The following is an 18,019-nucleotide window of genomic DNA, read 5'->3' as shown; positions in this document are numbered from 1 at the left end:
GTTGCAAAAAATTTTTGCGTAATTAGTGTACGTGTTGACTTTTTACCACCGTTTTTCTGACATACAATGCTTCATGCTTTCATACAATATTTCCTAGAATGACAGTGGATAACCATTTTGGCAGTGAGGAGAAAGGGGAAAAAAATAGTCTATCCCACCCTATGAAAATTGCTTTGAGAGTCGTAGTAAACGAAACAATGGTTTCAAATCTGAAGGAATCACTTAGAGGGCGAAATAAGTATTGAACACATCATCATTTTCTAAGAAAATCTATTTCTAAAGGTGCTATTGACATGAAATTCTCACCAGATGTCAGTAACAACCCATCCAATCCACACAGACAAAGAAATCATCGATAGAAGTCCATAAATGAAGTTATGTGTAATATGAACAGAAGAGCTAACCGGACCTCGTTATCAGTAGGTAAGTATACGATATATTACCGGACCTAGTTATCAGTAGGTAAGTATACGATATATTACCGGACCTCATTATCAGTAGGTAAGTATACGATATATTACCGGACCTCGTTATCAGTAGGTAAGTATACGATATATTACTGGACCTCGTTATCAGTAGGTAAGTATATGGTATATTACCGGGCCTCGTTATCAGTAGGTAAGTATATGGCATATTACCGGGCCTCTTTATCAGTAGGTAAGTATATGGTATATTACCGGGCCTCGTTATCAGTAGGTAAGTATAAGGTATATTCCCGGGCCTAGTTATCAGTAGGTAAGTATACGATATATTACCGGGCCTCGTTATCAGTAGGTAAGTATATGGTATATTACCGGGCCTCGTTATCAGTAGGTAAGTATATTGTATATTACCGGGCCTCGTTATCAGTAGGTAAGTATATGGTATATTACTGGGCCTCGTTATCAGTAGGTAAGTATATTGTATATTACCGGACCTTGTTATCAGTAGGTAAGTATACGAAATATTACCGGTCCTCGTTATCAGTAGGTAAGTATACGATATATTACCGCACCTCTTTATCAGTAGGTAAGTGTTGTGAATTCCGCTCTTGGGCTCCCTCCGGTGGTTGTAAGTGGCACTTTTGTGAGTTCTGCTCTTGGGCTCCCTCTTGTGGTTTCTAGTGGTATGGCTGCTCCTTGGAGTTAGCTGTCATCAGCTGCCTCCACTTATCGTCTCTTCTGCTCGGCTATTTAAGTCTGGCTCTATCTTCAGCCAGTGCCACTTGTAAATGGTTCCTGGTTGGATTCACATCTCTTTGGATTTCCCTGTTATCCTGACCAGTTCAGCTAAGCTAAGTTTTTGCTTGCCCTTTTCTGTCCATAGATTGTGGACTTATCCATTCTGTGCTTTCTATGTTTGTCCAGCTTATCAGTGTGAATTAATTCTGTCTTGCTGGAAGCTCTGGGAGGCAGATTTGCCCTCCACACCTTTAGTCAGGTGTGGAGATTTTTTGTAAACTCTGCGTGGATTTTTGTAGTGTTTCATACTGACCGCACAGTATTCCATCCTGTCCTATCCATTTAGTTAGACTGGCCTCCTGTGCTCATCCTGGTTTCATTCTGTGTATGTCTTTTCCCTCTCCACTCACAGTCATTATTTGTGGGGGGCTAAACTATCCTTTGGGGATTTTCTCTGAGGCAAGATAGCTTTCCTGCTTCTATCTTTAGGGGTAGTTAGCTCTTAGGCTGTGACGAGATGCCTAGGGAGAGTTAGGAGCATTCCACGGCTACTTCTAGTGTTGTGTTTAGCTTAGGGCCTGCGGTCAGTACAGTTACCACTTCCTTCAGAGCTCGTTCCATGTTGCTCCTAGACCACTGTATCATAACAGGTAAGTATACGATATATTACAGGACCTCGTTATCAGTAGGTAAGTATACGATATATTACCGGACCTCGTTATCAGTAGGTAAGTACACGATATATTACCGGACCTCGTTATCAGTAGGTAAGTATATGATATATTACCGGGCCTCGTTATCAGTAGGTAAGTATACGATATATTACCGGACCTCATTATCAGTAGGTAAGTATACGATATATTACCGGACCTCGTTATCAGTAGGTAAGTATATGGTATATTACCGGGCCTCGTTATCAGTAGGTAAGTATATGGTATATTACCGGGCCTCGTTATCAGTAGGTAAGTATACGATATATTACCGGACCTCGTTATCAGTAGGTAAGTATATGGTATATTACCGGGCCTCGTTATCAGTAGGTAAGTATACGATATATTACCGGACCTCATTATCAGTAGGTAAGTATATGGTATATTACCGGGCCTCGTTATCAGTAGGTAAGTATACGATATATTACCGGACCTCGATATCAGTAGGTAAGTATATGGTATATTACCGAACCTCGTTATCAGTAGGTAAGTATACGATATATTACCGGGCCTCGTTATCAGTAGGTAAGTATACGATATATTACCGGACCTCGTTATCAGTAGGTAAGTATATGGTATATTACCGGACCTCGTTATCAGTAGGTAAGTATACGATATATTACCGGACCTCGTTATCAGTAGGTAAGTATATGGTATATTACTGGGCCTCGTTATCAGTAGGTAAGTATATGGTATATTACCGGACCTCGTTATCAGTAGGTAGTAGGTAAGTATATGGTATATTACTGGGCAGGCTGTGAAGTTCTAATAATAGACAGGAAATTAGATTATGCCACACAGACAATGTACACCGGTATCCTGCCCGCGGGTTCACACGCATATGAGAAACGTGGGAAGCGTTCAGTGTGACGCCAATGCCACTTTCTGGTTAATGTTATGTAGGAAACAAATTTTTTATCAAAGCCGTTCAATCAAAATTATGTGGCTAGAACTTGTCACATGCCGACTTTTGAAGTTAGTAGAATAGGTGAAGAGCTAGCACTCGACTGTAGATGGGATGTAGGCGGTGCAAGTGAACGGAGTCGGATGACCCCCAATACTTGAAGAAAACGAATCACTGCACACGTCCGAACAAGTCAATTTTGCTGAAGTGAAAGTTTTATTCAAGGTGCAAAAAAATTTGAAGACGTAACAAGGCAACAATTCAAATTCTCTGACGTTTCGGCCACACAGTGGCCTTGATCACAGAGTAGTGCTGAAAAGATGGAAAACAACGTATAAATATACAATATATACAATAGTAGACAAAACTTATATACAAAATATTTACAAATTACAAGGCTCAGTGTGGAACGACGGACCACATCCTGAGTCCTAAGGGCAGTGGAACACATGTCAGTAGAGTTAATGAGATCGGCAGGATAAGGAAATCAGCGCCCTGTAAGTAACGTTTACGAGTAAGGAAAAAAGACGAGGAGATGGGTTCTATAGGAGTTAATATAGACAGGGATCAACAGGATGTATGGATAAAGTCTAACAACAGGAGGACAAGATAAAAACACATACCCTCAGTGGTCGTCCAAATCGAATAATATGGTCAATAGTGAATTCAATAATGAGTACGGTTCCGTGGTCCCCTAGTGACGCAAATAGGGAAGCAAGAAAAGGTATTGGAATATGAATGGGATATGTGATAGGAAACACATGTGGGTATGTACACCCTTTATGAAAAATGGAGGCTGAAACGGTATATGCGATAGGTACCTCAGAAGAAAAGAAGGGGGATAAACGGATATGGAGGAGGTATTTACCCAGATGGATGCCAGTGGATGCTTAATGATTAAATTATGAGTAGTACAATGGTCCAGTGTGGGCTTCGGCTGAAATAAAGCATATGTAAATGCATACGTAAATGCATCCATGTATACAAAAACCCCACCTCATGTGTGTGGTTCTATACTTGGCAATAAAGTAACGAAATGTGCTCCATATTAAGAGAAATAACTACCTAAGGTCCTAATGTAGCAAAGGTTCCAGAGAACTACATAGAAGGAGTGAAGGAGGCAGGGGCATACAGCATAGGTATGTTCGTCTGGGTAGACCCGTCAGGCTCTGTAGAGAGATGCATGTTAAAGAGTGTGTGGTGGTCACCCACAGGAGGGGTTAAGTTAAATTAAAAGACGTGGTCTAAGGATAATGGTATATGTGCATATGCCAAGGAACTGCCTACCTAGGGTCCCAGTACAGTGAGTGTAGTTGAAGGTTTGCCGGACAATTAGCCTTTAAGTGAAGCACTGGTATAGCGTGGGTTCACCTGTATAGCATCTAAAAAGAGATGCATAGTAAATGAACGGCGGAATAACCAGACAAGGAGTACTTATCTGATATCTGTATCTCACTACCATCGGTGGTGCAGGGGTCACGTCCGCAAGGATGATCCAGGGTCAGGTGCCGACACACAACAGTGTCCTGGCGAGGAGGCGGATGTGGTGTGAGGCCGACGGAGCGCTGTTATAAAGGGAGCCGGCCGGAAGTGCGGGGAGCAAACCGGCGCCTGCGCAGAGCAAGCAAGACACAGGAACGTGGAACCGGCCATCGGAGATCCGCGCTTGCGCAGTATCCCCAATGTGCTGGTGGGCAGCCAGTAAGGGCGGCGTACGCGCCGTCATCCTGAGGGGAGTAGGCGGGAGCGGCATAAGAATCGCCGCTTGCGCACTAACGCCAAAGAGTGTTGGTGTAGGGCGCATGCGCAGAGGGAAACCGGAATAGACGGAGTGAATTGTGTAATGCTATGACAAGAAACTGTGTGCCAGGCATAGATCAAGAGATAGCGCAAGGGGACAGTTGTAAATGACTACAAAGTGTAATGTAAAGCACAATCAACCCCATATATAAAGAAAAAGGCATATACACCATGTATACATATATAAATGTAAAGGGATCAAGAGATAGCGCAAGGGGACAGTTGTAACTGACTACATAGTGTATTGTAAACCCCAATCAACCCCACATATAGGAAGGAAAAGACAACTACAACACGTATACATATATATATATATATATATAAAGGGATACACGCCCATATGAATTTCTATACGTGGATTTGTCAGCATAAGCTATGTATAAATGGTAACAGAATATAGCCATGAGTTACATATACGTAGTAGGAGTCCAAAACATCTTGATTATTCACATGAGGAGCCTTGAGTTGAAAGGGTCAATGGAATGAAGTTAATGGTTAAAAAGTCAAAAAATAAAAAATAAAACATAGATACTACACCTGGGTAAAAAAGAGGGGGGGAAAAATCAAAAATAAAAAATAATAAAGGAAACTTTTTTATAAAGAAAGGAAACTTTTTTTAAAAAGGAAAACTCCTAAAGGGTATGTGTGTTACCATCCTGTTGAAGTATAGTGCGAATTCTACGAGTGCAGTGGGTTAGTTTGCCTGGGGGAAAAATAGAAACCTGGTTAAGATAGCCAATCGATTTCCCTGTTAAGACCCCTAGGGTGGAGAGTGTCTAGCGTGTAGATCCAGTACGACTCTCGTTGTTTGAGCAATTGGATGTGGTTACCCCCTCGCCTAGGGCGCGGGACTCTTTCAATTATTTGAAACCTAAGTTGGGCAACCGTGTGTTGGGCTTCTTTGAAATGTAGCGGTAGTGGCAGCCAGGTCTTACCACATCTAATGGTGGATTTATGGCTAGAGATCCTGTTTCTGATGGCTTGGGTGGTTTCTCCCACATACAGTAATCCACACGGACATTTGATGACATAGATTACAAAGTTTGATGCGCATGTGTGATACTCTCTAATAGGGAAAGCCTTCCCAGTGTGCGGATGTAGGACTTCATTACCCTTAATGATATTAGAGCAGCACATGCAATTAAGACAGGGAAATGTGCCCATTCTTCTTTGACCTGTCAGAGTCCTCTGTGGAGGTGTTTTGGATGAACCTAAGTCAGCCCATACCACTTTATCCTTTACATTGTTGGGACGCCTCATGCTCATTGGGGTGGGGGGTCCCTAAAAATAGGGATCTGTGGGTAGGCTTTACTCAAAAGTGGCCAGTGCCCCCGAATGATGTTATGAATCTTGTGCATGGTCGGGTGGTGGCTATGTACAAAGGGGAGTCTGGGATTTCTTTGTGTGGTAATTGCGGTATTGATGGTGTCGTTAAGGACTTTGGATAATTCTATTTCAAGGAGTTGAGCCGGATAGTTGCGTGCTCTAAACTTGTCCGCCATTTCATTTATTCTAGTGTTTCTAGTCTCTGGGTTAGAGACAATCCTAGCAACCCTCGTGAACTGTGATCTAGGAAGACTGTCACGGGTAGATTTAGGATGACAGCTATTGTAGAGCAGCAAACTATTACAGTCTGTAGGTTTCACATATAAATCAGTACTTAGACGCCCAGTAGGGTCCTTAAGAATTTTTGTGTCGAGAAATGAAATCTCCTCGTGGTGTTGTGCCAGTGTAAAGGATAGTTCTGGTCTAGCCTCGTTAATGGTGTTAAAAAACTGCTGAAGACTTGTCCGATCACCTTTCCATATGCAGAAAATATCGTCTATGTATCTGTACCATGTGAGGGCATTCTGTTGGAAAACCGGGTTGGAATATACATGTGTAAGCTCAAAGTGGTTCATGTATATATTCGCATATGCCGGGGCCACATTGGACCCCATGGCTGTGCCGCAGGTCTGTAAAAAGAAGTCATCCTCAAACATGAAGAAGTTTTCTCTCAAGACCAGATTAAGCAGATCGATGCATAGATTCTGTAAGTCGATGTCAATGTTGGCCTCACGAAGGGTTAGTGTTACAGCTTCAATGCCTCTGTCATGTTCAATGGAGGTGTAAAGACTGTTTACATCTAGAGTACACAAGGTACTCTCTGGTGGAACAGTTTTGAGGGTATGAATTTTATTCAAGAAATCGCTAGTGTCAAGGACATAGGACCTAGTTGAACGGGCATGTGGAGTAAGAATTTTTTCAAGGAAGATGGACAGTGGATTTAGTATGGAGTTGGTCGAAGCCACTATCGGGCGACCAGGAGGATTATGGAGATCCTTGTGTATTTTGGGCAAAATGTAAAGTACTGGAGTCACCGGGTGGTGATTGGTGAGATATGTTCTAGTTTTAGAATCGATGGTCTTAAGTTGTACATACTTGTCAAGCACCGTATTGATTTTCTGACGTATAATATGGGTAGGGTCAGACTGTAATTTCTTATATGTAGTGGGATCAGAGAGTTGTCGTTTAATTTCTGTGACATATTGGCTCTTATTCATGACAACTGTGGCTCCCCCTTTATCGGCCGGCTTAATGATGATATTTTTGTTCTCCCTTAGGGCTTCAAGGGCCTGTTTCTCTGAGGTGCTGAGATTGTGTTGTACGGGGAAGAGGCCCAAACGTTGATCACGAATAGTGTTCTTGATGTCCCTATCGAGTAGGCTAATAAATGTTTCCACTGCATGGTATGATTTAGGTGGCATGTATGTGCTCGGGTTCCTGAGACCTAAAGAGTCGATGGTAATCTTAGGTGTGTCCTGATCAGGTGTTGTACCTAGCGTGTTAACCCTGTCTATCGTGTTAGAGTCAAAGTGGACCTTCAATCTGATACTCCTATAGAAACGTTGTAGATCATTCTCTAGTTGGAAAGCATCCCATCTTGGTGTGGGACAAAAAGAAAGACCCATGTTAAGTACCTTCAACTCAAGGGGAGATAAAGAATAATCAGAAATGTTAATTACTGCATTTGGACTCCTACCTGGGACCTCAGGGTCATGTGGCGAGCTTGTGTTCTTCCTCCTGGACCTCCTGGTAGGCGTCCGTTTGCCCCTAAAAAACGCGGGCCTGGAGATGTAGCTTCGCTGCCGGATCCCGCTGAGGAACCTTTTGCAGGTGAGGAGCCCCCTGAGCGGTAATTCCCCTTCCTTGTTCGGCGATAACGTTGACGTTGTTGACGAGGAAACAGGTCCTCCCATCTATGGACTTTGTTTGTGAGGTAATCCTCAGTGTCTCTCTGGAATTTAGTTCTCTTCCTTTCTTCCAAGTTTTTCTGATGGGTGGATAATATAGAGTCCACTTTACTCTTCAGGGTAGAAAATTCGGTATTGCTCAATGTAGAAGTTAATTGGGTTTCGATAGACGTAATTTTTTCCTCGGTAGTTTTAATAGCCTCCTGGAGGTATTCGATGGTTAACAAAATAATGTCAAAGGAACACTTATTTAAGATTTTTGGGAAGTTTGTGCAGTATTTCTCGTTGTCGGCGAAAAGGGTAGGGCGCAAATTACACCGTAGTCTACGTGGTATTTTCCCTTGACGATGATATTCTCCCAATGTAGCGCAGTGTAGGTCGAATGAAACAAGTCTCTTTCTCTCCTTCTCCCAGTCCCTTGTCTTAATATCCTTACTGGGGATGTGTAGAAAATCTGTTTTGGTCCTTATCTTTGATAGGATGGTAGATCCATTAGTGTCGTCATAGACATAAGTCTCGGATGACATGAGTCCGGTCGGTGCTCAAAACTCCAAAGGTCAATGTAGTAGAATAGGTGAAGAGCTAGCACTCGACTGTAGATGGGATGTAGGCGGTGCAAGTGAACGGAGTCGGATGACCCCCAATACTTGAAGAAAACGAATCACTGCACACGTCCGAACAAGTCAATTTTGCTTTCCATCTTTTCAGCACTACTCTGTGATCAAGGCCACTGTGTGGCTGAAACGTCAGAGAATTTGAATTGTTGCCTTGTTACTTCTTCAAATTTTTTTGCACCTTGAATAAAACTTTCACTTCAGCAAAATTGACTTGTTCGGACGTGTGCAGTGATTCGTTTTCTTCGACTTTTGAAGTTAGACAATGTTCAGGCAGATTAAAATCACATTTATTTCATAACCCTTTTGGGACCGGCGGATTTTAAATTTTTGCTCTTTTGTTTTTTTTCTTCCCTTTGTTCTGAGAGCTATATTTTTTCTTCATTTCTTTAAAAAAAAGTATTCATACCCCGTGAACTTTTCGATGTATCTGTGAATGCAGCACTGTATTAATTCATGTGGCTGTGAATCCAGCTCTGTATTAAACAGTTTAGTAAATGTGAGCCAGATATGTTTTCCATGCTGTCTGAAAAATACTGAATATGAGGCATTTATAGTTTTACTCAGAAGCATTAACCAGACATAGGACTGTGGTCGTTTCCTCTGTGTGGGAAGAAGACGATCATTCGTAAAGATAGCAAAAATTTGTTGATATCATTAAATGTTTCTCACAGCTGACAGATATATAGAAAGATAACAAATGAGAATAAATTATAGTTCTGAGATCTGCATTGATCTAAACTTCATCCATGGTCACCATCTCTGGTTGATTCACCAACTCTACAAGTTTTTTTCCGCCCTTATTATATTCCGCAGCATCCAAATTTATTTCTGCTACACGTGACCAGGATTGGTCTGTCAGTATTAGAGATAGCAGCAGGGAGGTGGAAGGGGTTGTACACAGATCTCCACAGCATGGATAGAAGAGGAATCTTTCTCAAGGAGGAAAAAGAAAACAGGCTATAGAAAAGGAGGTAAGCACATGGAGAAGAAAGAGTATAATAGTAAATGTGATGATAAATAGGCTGCTGAAAACCTCAGCACCTTGGATACACACAGATATCACATCCAGCCTATATTACTGAGAGGGACACTCCGACAAGAGAAAACACTGATATTTAGATTAGGCTGCAAAATGCTTTTCTGTGGTGTCTAAAAAATAATAAAGGTTAAATAAATGATAATAAAGTTCATCACTAACATGTAAAAAAACATTTTTTTCCCGTATCAAATATGTCCATAACTTTTAATGTTTTGGCATTTTAGCTTCTCACCAAAAGGTGCGATTGCGGATCCCTTTAAGATTCACTATGGAATATTATTTTATTTCTAGAAAGTGCGCAGTCTTCGTGGTTTTGTGGAAGTGCCTCGTATCAAATGTGTAGAAATAGTGACCACAGATGTCACAATTGCCTGCAGAAACAAATACGCTTTCCAGGTGAGTCATGAGTAACAGTTACGGTATGGTGGGAATAGTTTGCCGCCGTCATCTTCTCTTTGCTTTCCACCAATGACTATTCTAGATCTTCCGAAGCAAACAGTCATTGTACTGTACTTCTGAATTAATTAGCAGAAGTTGTATGTATTTTTATTATATTTTTATACCTTTTTCTTACTGTAAGCACTGAACCTTTTTGTATTAAAGTATAAACTTTAACAAGTTGAACCTTGAATGTTCTAACGAATCCATAGCCTAAGGTGTGTGAGCCTTATGAGTGGTAGACAATATTATTATTAATATTTCCGGGACTCATCGCCCGTGTGTTCGATGAGTGGTGCCAGCATGTATGAGCGGGTGTGTGGCCTGGGTCAGTGTGTTATTTATGCTCCCATTACAACAAAGTACAGAGGTTGAATGCTGGACTGAGAGTGGGGAGATAGATTAAGCCTTGCAGACACAACCCCAAGTCATGTGCTGAGAGCGGGCACGTGACGAATTAGTTACACCACGGAGTGGGGATCCCTGACAATTCTATTGTTTCGTTTTTTTTTTCTTGTTACACCGTTTACGAATTAGATTAATCTATTTTAGATTTTGATAGATCGGATTTTTATGAATGCGGCAATACCAAATATGTGTATTTTTTTATTTCTTTATTTTTAATGGAGTGATTTTAATTTTTATATTTTTTTTTATTTGTTTTCCATATTTTTACAAACCTTTTTTTCACTTTTTACTGTATTTGTTAGCCCCCATAGGGGAATTGAACCTACGATCATCTACAGGCGCACAGAATGACGTGCCCCACTCATGAATAAAATTATAGCATCAATATTTCACCTAATCTGAACCTTTCCCACTCTTCAGGTCGTCCATGATAATTATTTTCTATACATCTTTGCCCCGGACAAAGAAAGTCGTCAAGAATGGGTTCTGCATCTTAAAGAAGGTATGGTCAAAATGTGAATAGTCTGTAGGAGGAAAATTAATGGGGTTTACCCCAATCAAATGACATTGTGCTGATGATCGATGGAGGCCTCGGGGACGTCATCCGATCCTGAGGATGGACAGATGACAGTATTACCGTGTACTGCGCTTAGAACTGCAGCATGGATGGACCCTCACATATCCTAAGATATGCCATCCCTTTATTAAATGGGAATGCCCCTTTAAAGGGAATATGTCAGCAGGTTTTTGCTATGTAATCTGAGAGCAACTTGATGTAGGGATAGAGACTCTGATTCCAGTGATGTGTCACTTACTAGGCTGCTTGGTGTAGTTTTATTAGCAGGAGATTATCACTAGACGACTAGTTGTCTTGTGCCAGGTAGTCCTCCTGCACAATGTAACCCCGCCCCCACCACTGATTGGCAGCTTTCTGCTTATGCACAGTACACACAGAAAGCTGCCAATCAGTGGTGTAGGCGAGGTTATACAGAGCTCAGCATTCAGAGAGCTGATAGATCTGCAGTGATTTTTTTTCAACAAGCAGCCCAGTAAGTGATACATTGCTGGAATCAGGGTCTCTTCCCCTACATCATGCTGTTCTCAGATTACATAGCATAAAAACAGATGACAGATTTCCTTTAGGGTATGTGCACACGTTGCGGATTTCCTGCGGATCCGCAGCGTTTTTTGCAGTGCAGAAACGCTGCAGATCCGCAAGTGATTTACAGTACAATGTAAATCAATGTGAAAAAAAAACCGCTGTGCACACTTTGCGGAAAACTCCGTGCGGAAACGCTGCGGATTAAAAGAAGTAGCATGTCACTTCTTTTTTTGCGGATCTGCAGCGTTTTTGTACCCATTCCATTATAGAAATCCGCAGGGGTAGAAAACGCACAAATTCCGCACACAAAAAAACACGAGAAATCCGCACCTGCGTTTTCTGCCAAGAGATGCAGAATCCGCCCCAGAAACTCCTAACCCTAATCCACAACGTGTGCACATAGCCTAAATGTGGTTTTACGAATTTAAGCCACTCTAACCGAGTAATGTGGTTTTTTTTTGTGGTTGTCAGTGGCTGATGTTTTTAACTTTATACCCAGTGACAAAGAGCAATCATTGTCTGGTGCCCAAGTATCACCCCAATTTCTGGGTGGAAGGACGGTGGAGATGTTGCTGCCAGACGGAGAAGTTGGCAGCAGGATGCACTGTATACGACCCAAGCAGCAGTTGTAAGTAGTCAGACATGTTTCGGCTCCTTGTTATAGGCATAAAATGTATATACGGTAGTCATCCCAGTACAGTCCCTGCATATTATACACAGCTAGACATGTTGTTATACACATTACTACAAGTATAACTATACTTGTAATTACACCCAAATAAACTCTCAATATATTCCGCTTAAGAGAAAAAATGTATGCCTGCACTTATAGCTTAATGTATATCTTTTATCAAATACTCTATAAAGCCTGGAAACAATGGATTAGAAGTCATAGTCAAAACATGTTGTGGGGGCATCGTAAAGTATGGGGGACTTTCATACAGGATGGGAGCTAATGCGGTCACCATTATACAGCATGGGAGAAAATGCGGGGGCCATTATACAGCATGGCCAGAAAAAGTGCTCCATAGAGTATAACGGCCCCACATAGTGCACGATAGAGTATAATGGCCAGAAAAAGTGCTCCATACAGTATAATGGCCACACATAGTCATCCATACAGTATAATGGCCACACATAGTGATCCATACAGTATAATGGCCACACAGTGCTCCATACAGTATAATGGCCCCACATAGTGCTCCATACAGTATAATGGCCCCACATAGTGATCCATACAGTATAATGGCCCCACATAGTGATCCATAAAGTATAATGGCCCCACATAGTGCACGATAGAGTATAATGGCCAGAAAAAGTGCTCCATACAGTATAATGGCCACACATAGTCATCCATACAGTATAATGGCCACACATAGTGATCCATACAGTATAATGGCCACACAGTGCTCCATACAGTATAATGGCCCCACATAGTGCTCCATACAGTATAATGGCCCCACATAGTGATCCATACAGTATAATGGCCCCACATAGTGATCCATACAGTATAATGGCCCCACATAGTGCTCCATACAGTATAATGGCCCCACATAGTGCTCCATACAGTGTTATGGCCCCACATAGTGCTCCATACAGTATAATGACCACACATAGTGCTCCATACAGTATAATGGCCCCACATAGTGATGCATACAGTTTAATGACCCCACAAAGCGCTCCATACAGTATAATGGACACACATAGTGCTCTATTCAGTATAATGGCTACACATAGCGCTCCATACAGTATAATGGCCACACATAGTGCTCCATACAGTGTTATGGCCCCACATAGTGCTCCATACAGTATAATAGCCCCACAAAGTGCACCATACGGTATAATGGTCAGAAAAAGTGCCCCACATAGTATCATGGCCCCACATAGCGATCCATACAGTATAATGGCCCCACATAGTCAATGCAATGGCCCTACATAGTGCTCCATACAGTGTTATGGCCCCACATAGTGCTCCATACAGTATAATGGCCACACATAGTGCTCCATACAGTGTTATGGCCCCACATAGTGCTCCATACAGTATAATGGCCCCACATAGTGATGCATACAGTGTAATGACCCCACAAAGCGCTCCATACAGTATAATGGACACACATCGTGGTCTATTCAGTATAATGGCCACACATAGTGCTCCATAGAGTGTTATGGCCCCACATAATGCTCCATGCAGTGTTATGGCCCCACAAAGCGCTCCATACAGTATAATGGACACACATCGTGCTCTATTCAGTATAATGGCCCCACATAGTGCTCCATACAGTGTTATGGCCCACATAGTGCTCCATACAGTGTTATTGCCAAACATAGTGCTCCATACAGTATAATGGCCCCACATAGTGCTCCATACAGTGTTATGGCCCACATAGTGCTCCATACAGTGTTATTGCCTCACATAGTGCTCCATACAGTATAATGGCCCCACATAGTGCTCCATACAGTGTTATTGCCCCACATAGTGCTCCATACAGTGTTATTGCCTCACATAGTGCTCCATATAGTATAATGGCCCCACATAGTGCTCCATAGAGTGTTATGGCCCCACATAGTGCTCCATACAGTGTTATGGCCCACATAGTGCTCCATACAGTATAATGACCCCACAAAGCGCTCCATACAGTATAATGGGCACCACATATTGCCCCATAAAGTATAATGGGCACCAAATATTTCTCCTTACATTGGACTGAGTCAATTGAAAATTGCCAATTTTTCCTCTAAAATGTTGCTTTAGCCCCAAGTTCTTCAATTTTCAAAAGGGATGATATGAAAAAAATGAACTACTTTCGAGGCACAGTGTAAAGCTCAGAAGGGAAAGAGCGCCATTTTGGAGTTCAGATATTGCTGTAATGGTTTGAGGGTGCTGTGTCACAATGGCAGAGGAGATAGAATAGCAGAAACCACCCATAAGTGACCCCATTTTACAAACTACACCTCTCAATGAATTCATCTAGGGGTGCAGTGATCATATTCACACCACAGGTGTGTCACAGAATTTTACACCATTGGGCAGTGAAGAAAAAATAATTACATTTTTACCACAGAAATATTGTTTTAGCCCTATGGCCTCTGTTCAGTGGTATCTTTTCAGAGGTACACAAAACTGTGGCCGACCACACTTTTATGCACGCTTAAAAAGACAGACATCACCGAATCATAGGCCAGACGGCGTCCACAGTGCCTCCATCTCCCTCATTATAGGGAATATTCCACTGGGGGTTCCATCTGAATCACGGATTTCAGACATTTACACGGAAACCCCGGTGTAAGCGCTCTGTGTAGCGCGCAGGATAAATGTGAGCCGAGCCTTACTGCGATCTCTGGGAGGCAGAATGAACAAATCAACAGCAGATGAACTGGTTTTATTTATTTTTTATGCCGTTCCTCGTTCGGTAGAAGTGATTAGATGACTTTATTCTTTGGTCGATGCAATTACAGCGATACCAGACTTATATCTTTTTTTTATATTTGTCTGCTGTCACACACTAAAGAAGTTTTTGCATCGTCATATTTTAAAAGCTATAATTAAAACTTAAAAATCTCAAAATTTAGAGATTTGAGTTTTATGAGGAGGATTTGGCAAGTTTCTGTTCTCAAAACTCAGTTTAAGTTAGCGTGTTTTTTTTAAGCAAAAACTCTCCAAATCCTACTCAAATACTCAAAACTTGGTTATGGTGATGTTTTAATGTACTGATGGTGGTTTTGGTTATGTATTCATGTAAGTACCCCTTTACATTTTCATGCGGCCCTTGAGATTGGTTCAGTAGGGCGATGTGGCCATTGGACTAAAAAATGTTGTGCACTCCTGATTTACAGTTTCCTATGCTACAGAATTGTAATGTATCTGCAAATATCAGATGCCATACTGATGGCCCACTTGGCATGCAATTTTTTTCTCACATTGTCGGATTTTGGAGTGAAACTGCAGCATGCTGCGATATGTTTTTCATGCAGAATCAGCTGAGAAAAAATAGGCAGATCTGCACTGCCTCATTGAATAACATTGGTCCGTGTGCAATCCGATTTTTTTTCGGATTGCGCTCGTCCACTTTATACGCTAGTGTGAAAATCTTAAAAATGGACCTATGATTGTCTTAACAGGAAAAAAACAAATACCCATCTACTGAACCATGCTGCTCCTCTATGCTGCTGCCAATATCCCTCATTGGACTCTTGACTTCCTCTTCTGGTAGGGAGTGAGAGATAACCACTGCAGCCAATTCAGCACCAATGATTGACTGCAGTGGTCACTCTTGACTTCCTCTTTTGGTAGGGAGTGAAAGATTACCACTGTAGCCAATTGAGCACCAATGATTGACTGCAGTGGTCACATGCCATCTGACGGTCTTCTGTTTGCAAAAATTGCTTAAGAAAGCCAATTTGTCTTCAACTATAAGACTCTGAAATCTGTATGAGCACAGATCCATGAAGACGACTTTGGGATTTAGGTCCCGTAACTTGAGTTTTAAAATCATCTGTAGAGTTTTGGAGAAAGCATTCTTTATGTTCATATGGAAATATAAATGATCAGAGCATGGTAGGTGGGGTCACGTGTTCTCGAGCACATTATGTGTATTTCTCTATGGAAATATGATAACAGATCTGGTTGCAAGTATTTGATTCCCCCACAGCACCTCCGCTGGGGAAATGAGGCATTACATGTTCCAACCTTCTTAGTGTATGTTTTCCATGTTGATGACTCAAAGTTGCTTGTATATAATATGAGTCTGTAATTTTGGAAATCGCTTATTTTAATCACTGTGAACCTTAAAGGGTCCTTCGCCCTGACCCAGTTGCGCCCTAGATCTGATGTAATGGCTGTAAAGAAATTACATGATTCACTGCAGTCTTGAATCATCAACCTGTATACTTTGGTGCTATAGTCTCTTGTTCTTGTGATAAATGATACTGTCGTTGTGGAAGAATCCGAAGCGATGGCTTGTTGATATCATAAAGATAAAAAGAGGTTGCATTTTTACACATCGCCCCTTCGTGTGTACAGCCAAGAGTCCTGACCACAAAGAATTTCCTATGCCTGTAGTGATGTTTCGCAAGCTTCATCAAAAGATTACATCAGTGAGAAACGGTAAATCACCATAAATGTCACAAGTAGCAGCTAAAATGGTGGCCTGTTTAGGAAGCGGTAACAGTCTACAGTCCCCTAAACAATGGAGTATAAATTCATAGTGCTACTAACATACACACTACCACTGCAGAACAAAGTGTGAAAGTGCCTTACTATTTTTCTGTTGAGTTTATAGTCCAGAGGAAATCCACTGTGAAAACTTTTTTAACATACTGTATTTCTCCTTACCATAGCTACCATAGTTATGTCTACTTAAAGATTACCTGTCACCGGGTCAAAAGTGGCCAGTTATTCTTTGTTGAATTTCCAAATATTTTTTTTTTTTTAAATGAACTGTGTTACCAAGGTTTATTAGAACCTTCTAAATTCTTTTTATACCATACTTAGTTTCCTAAGTACCAGAGGGTGTACTGTTCCTATTTTCCATCTCTGGAACTCAAGACCTTAGAGAAGACCTGTTTTTTTTCACCATACTTTATTCCTTCTGCTCTCCTAGGTATTCGTTTTGGCTTTTTTTTTTTCTTTATATCTGACTAGCAGTTCCCAAGATATGGTCTTTTTCTTAAGGGCTAATTTTCTGATCTTTACAAAAGTGAGCGATAAAATCTTAATTAAAATCAGATTAAAAAGAAAATGGAAAAAAAAAAATAAAAGCAAAAACTGGCCACTGCTGACCTGGTGACAGGTCCTCTTTTAAAGTTCTTAGTTCCAGGGATGTAAAAAAGAAGCAGTGCACCCTTTGGCAACTAGGAAACTAAGTATGGTTTAATGAGAGTTTTGAAAGATTTGTAGTAACCCCCTGTCACACTTATTTTTTAAGATTTGATATGGAAATCATTTTCATATGAAATCAGGGCATACAGAAGTACGCAGAGCCCTGAGTCAAATACTGCACAAAACAATACACCATGAGATAACTGAATGACCAACCGACCCTTGTTCTCAAATCCTGTTTGACATAAGGAAATGGTCTAATAACTACAACAAACCTTAGTGGAACATGAATTATTTCAGAATGTAAACAAGGACGTAATATTTCCGAATATTTCACAACACCCCCCTATCATAAGTGATACAAGAATATAGGGTACAATCAACACTCTGCTGAATGCAACCACGTTGCGTTATATTGGGGATGGGACTACAAGCTCTTAGGTCATCAGGGTTAATGGGGTCACCTTCAGGGAAAATCACCTCCCCTTTAACAAACGCAGTAGAGCCACCCTATTTGTCCCACAAGTCACACACCCATCAGGCTTGCTTTGCCTAAAATGTTATATATGTCCAGGTTAAGGAATCTGTTATCAAATACACATCTGCATATATTATTTTTTTTGTCTTACAGGGAAACCACTGCCTCCCACTCCGGTTGACAACAGTGTAAGTTTAAAATTTTTATTCTGGAGCCACAATCTAAATGATTGACACCGCAAAATTAGTATAGTGTATAAACATGAAAGGTTTGCAAACATCTTGTAGAAAAATATCACATAGGTCTTAATTG

The 18,019-nt window shown here is 41.3% G+C and overlaps 1 protein-coding gene across 1 annotated transcript in view; it reads left to right on the top strand.

Moving 5' to 3' along the window:
• Positions 1-18,019, top strand: part of ITK (IL2 inducible T cell kinase) — a 46,099-nt gene that overhangs the window by 9,464 nt on the left and 18,616 nt on the right. The window contains exons 2-5 of the mRNA XM_069763503.1: positions 9,755-9,859; positions 10,730-10,811; positions 11,911-12,039; positions 17,861-17,895. Of these exons, the coding sequence (XP_069619604.1) occupies positions 9,755-9,859; positions 10,730-10,811; positions 11,911-12,039; positions 17,861-17,895 (351 nt within the window). The remainder of the gene's footprint in view (positions 1-9,754; positions 9,860-10,729; positions 10,812-11,910; positions 12,040-17,860; positions 17,896-18,019) is intronic.

The sequence above is a fragment of the Ranitomeya imitator genome, chromosome 4, assembly GCF_032444005.1.
Source record: "Ranitomeya imitator isolate aRanImi1 chromosome 4, aRanImi1.pri, whole genome shotgun sequence".
Classification (NCBI taxonomy): Eukaryota; Metazoa; Chordata; class Amphibia; order Anura; family Dendrobatidae; genus Ranitomeya; species Ranitomeya imitator.
Note: the sequence above shows the minus strand (reverse complement) of the source record. Positions and strands in the feature narration are given on the sequence as shown.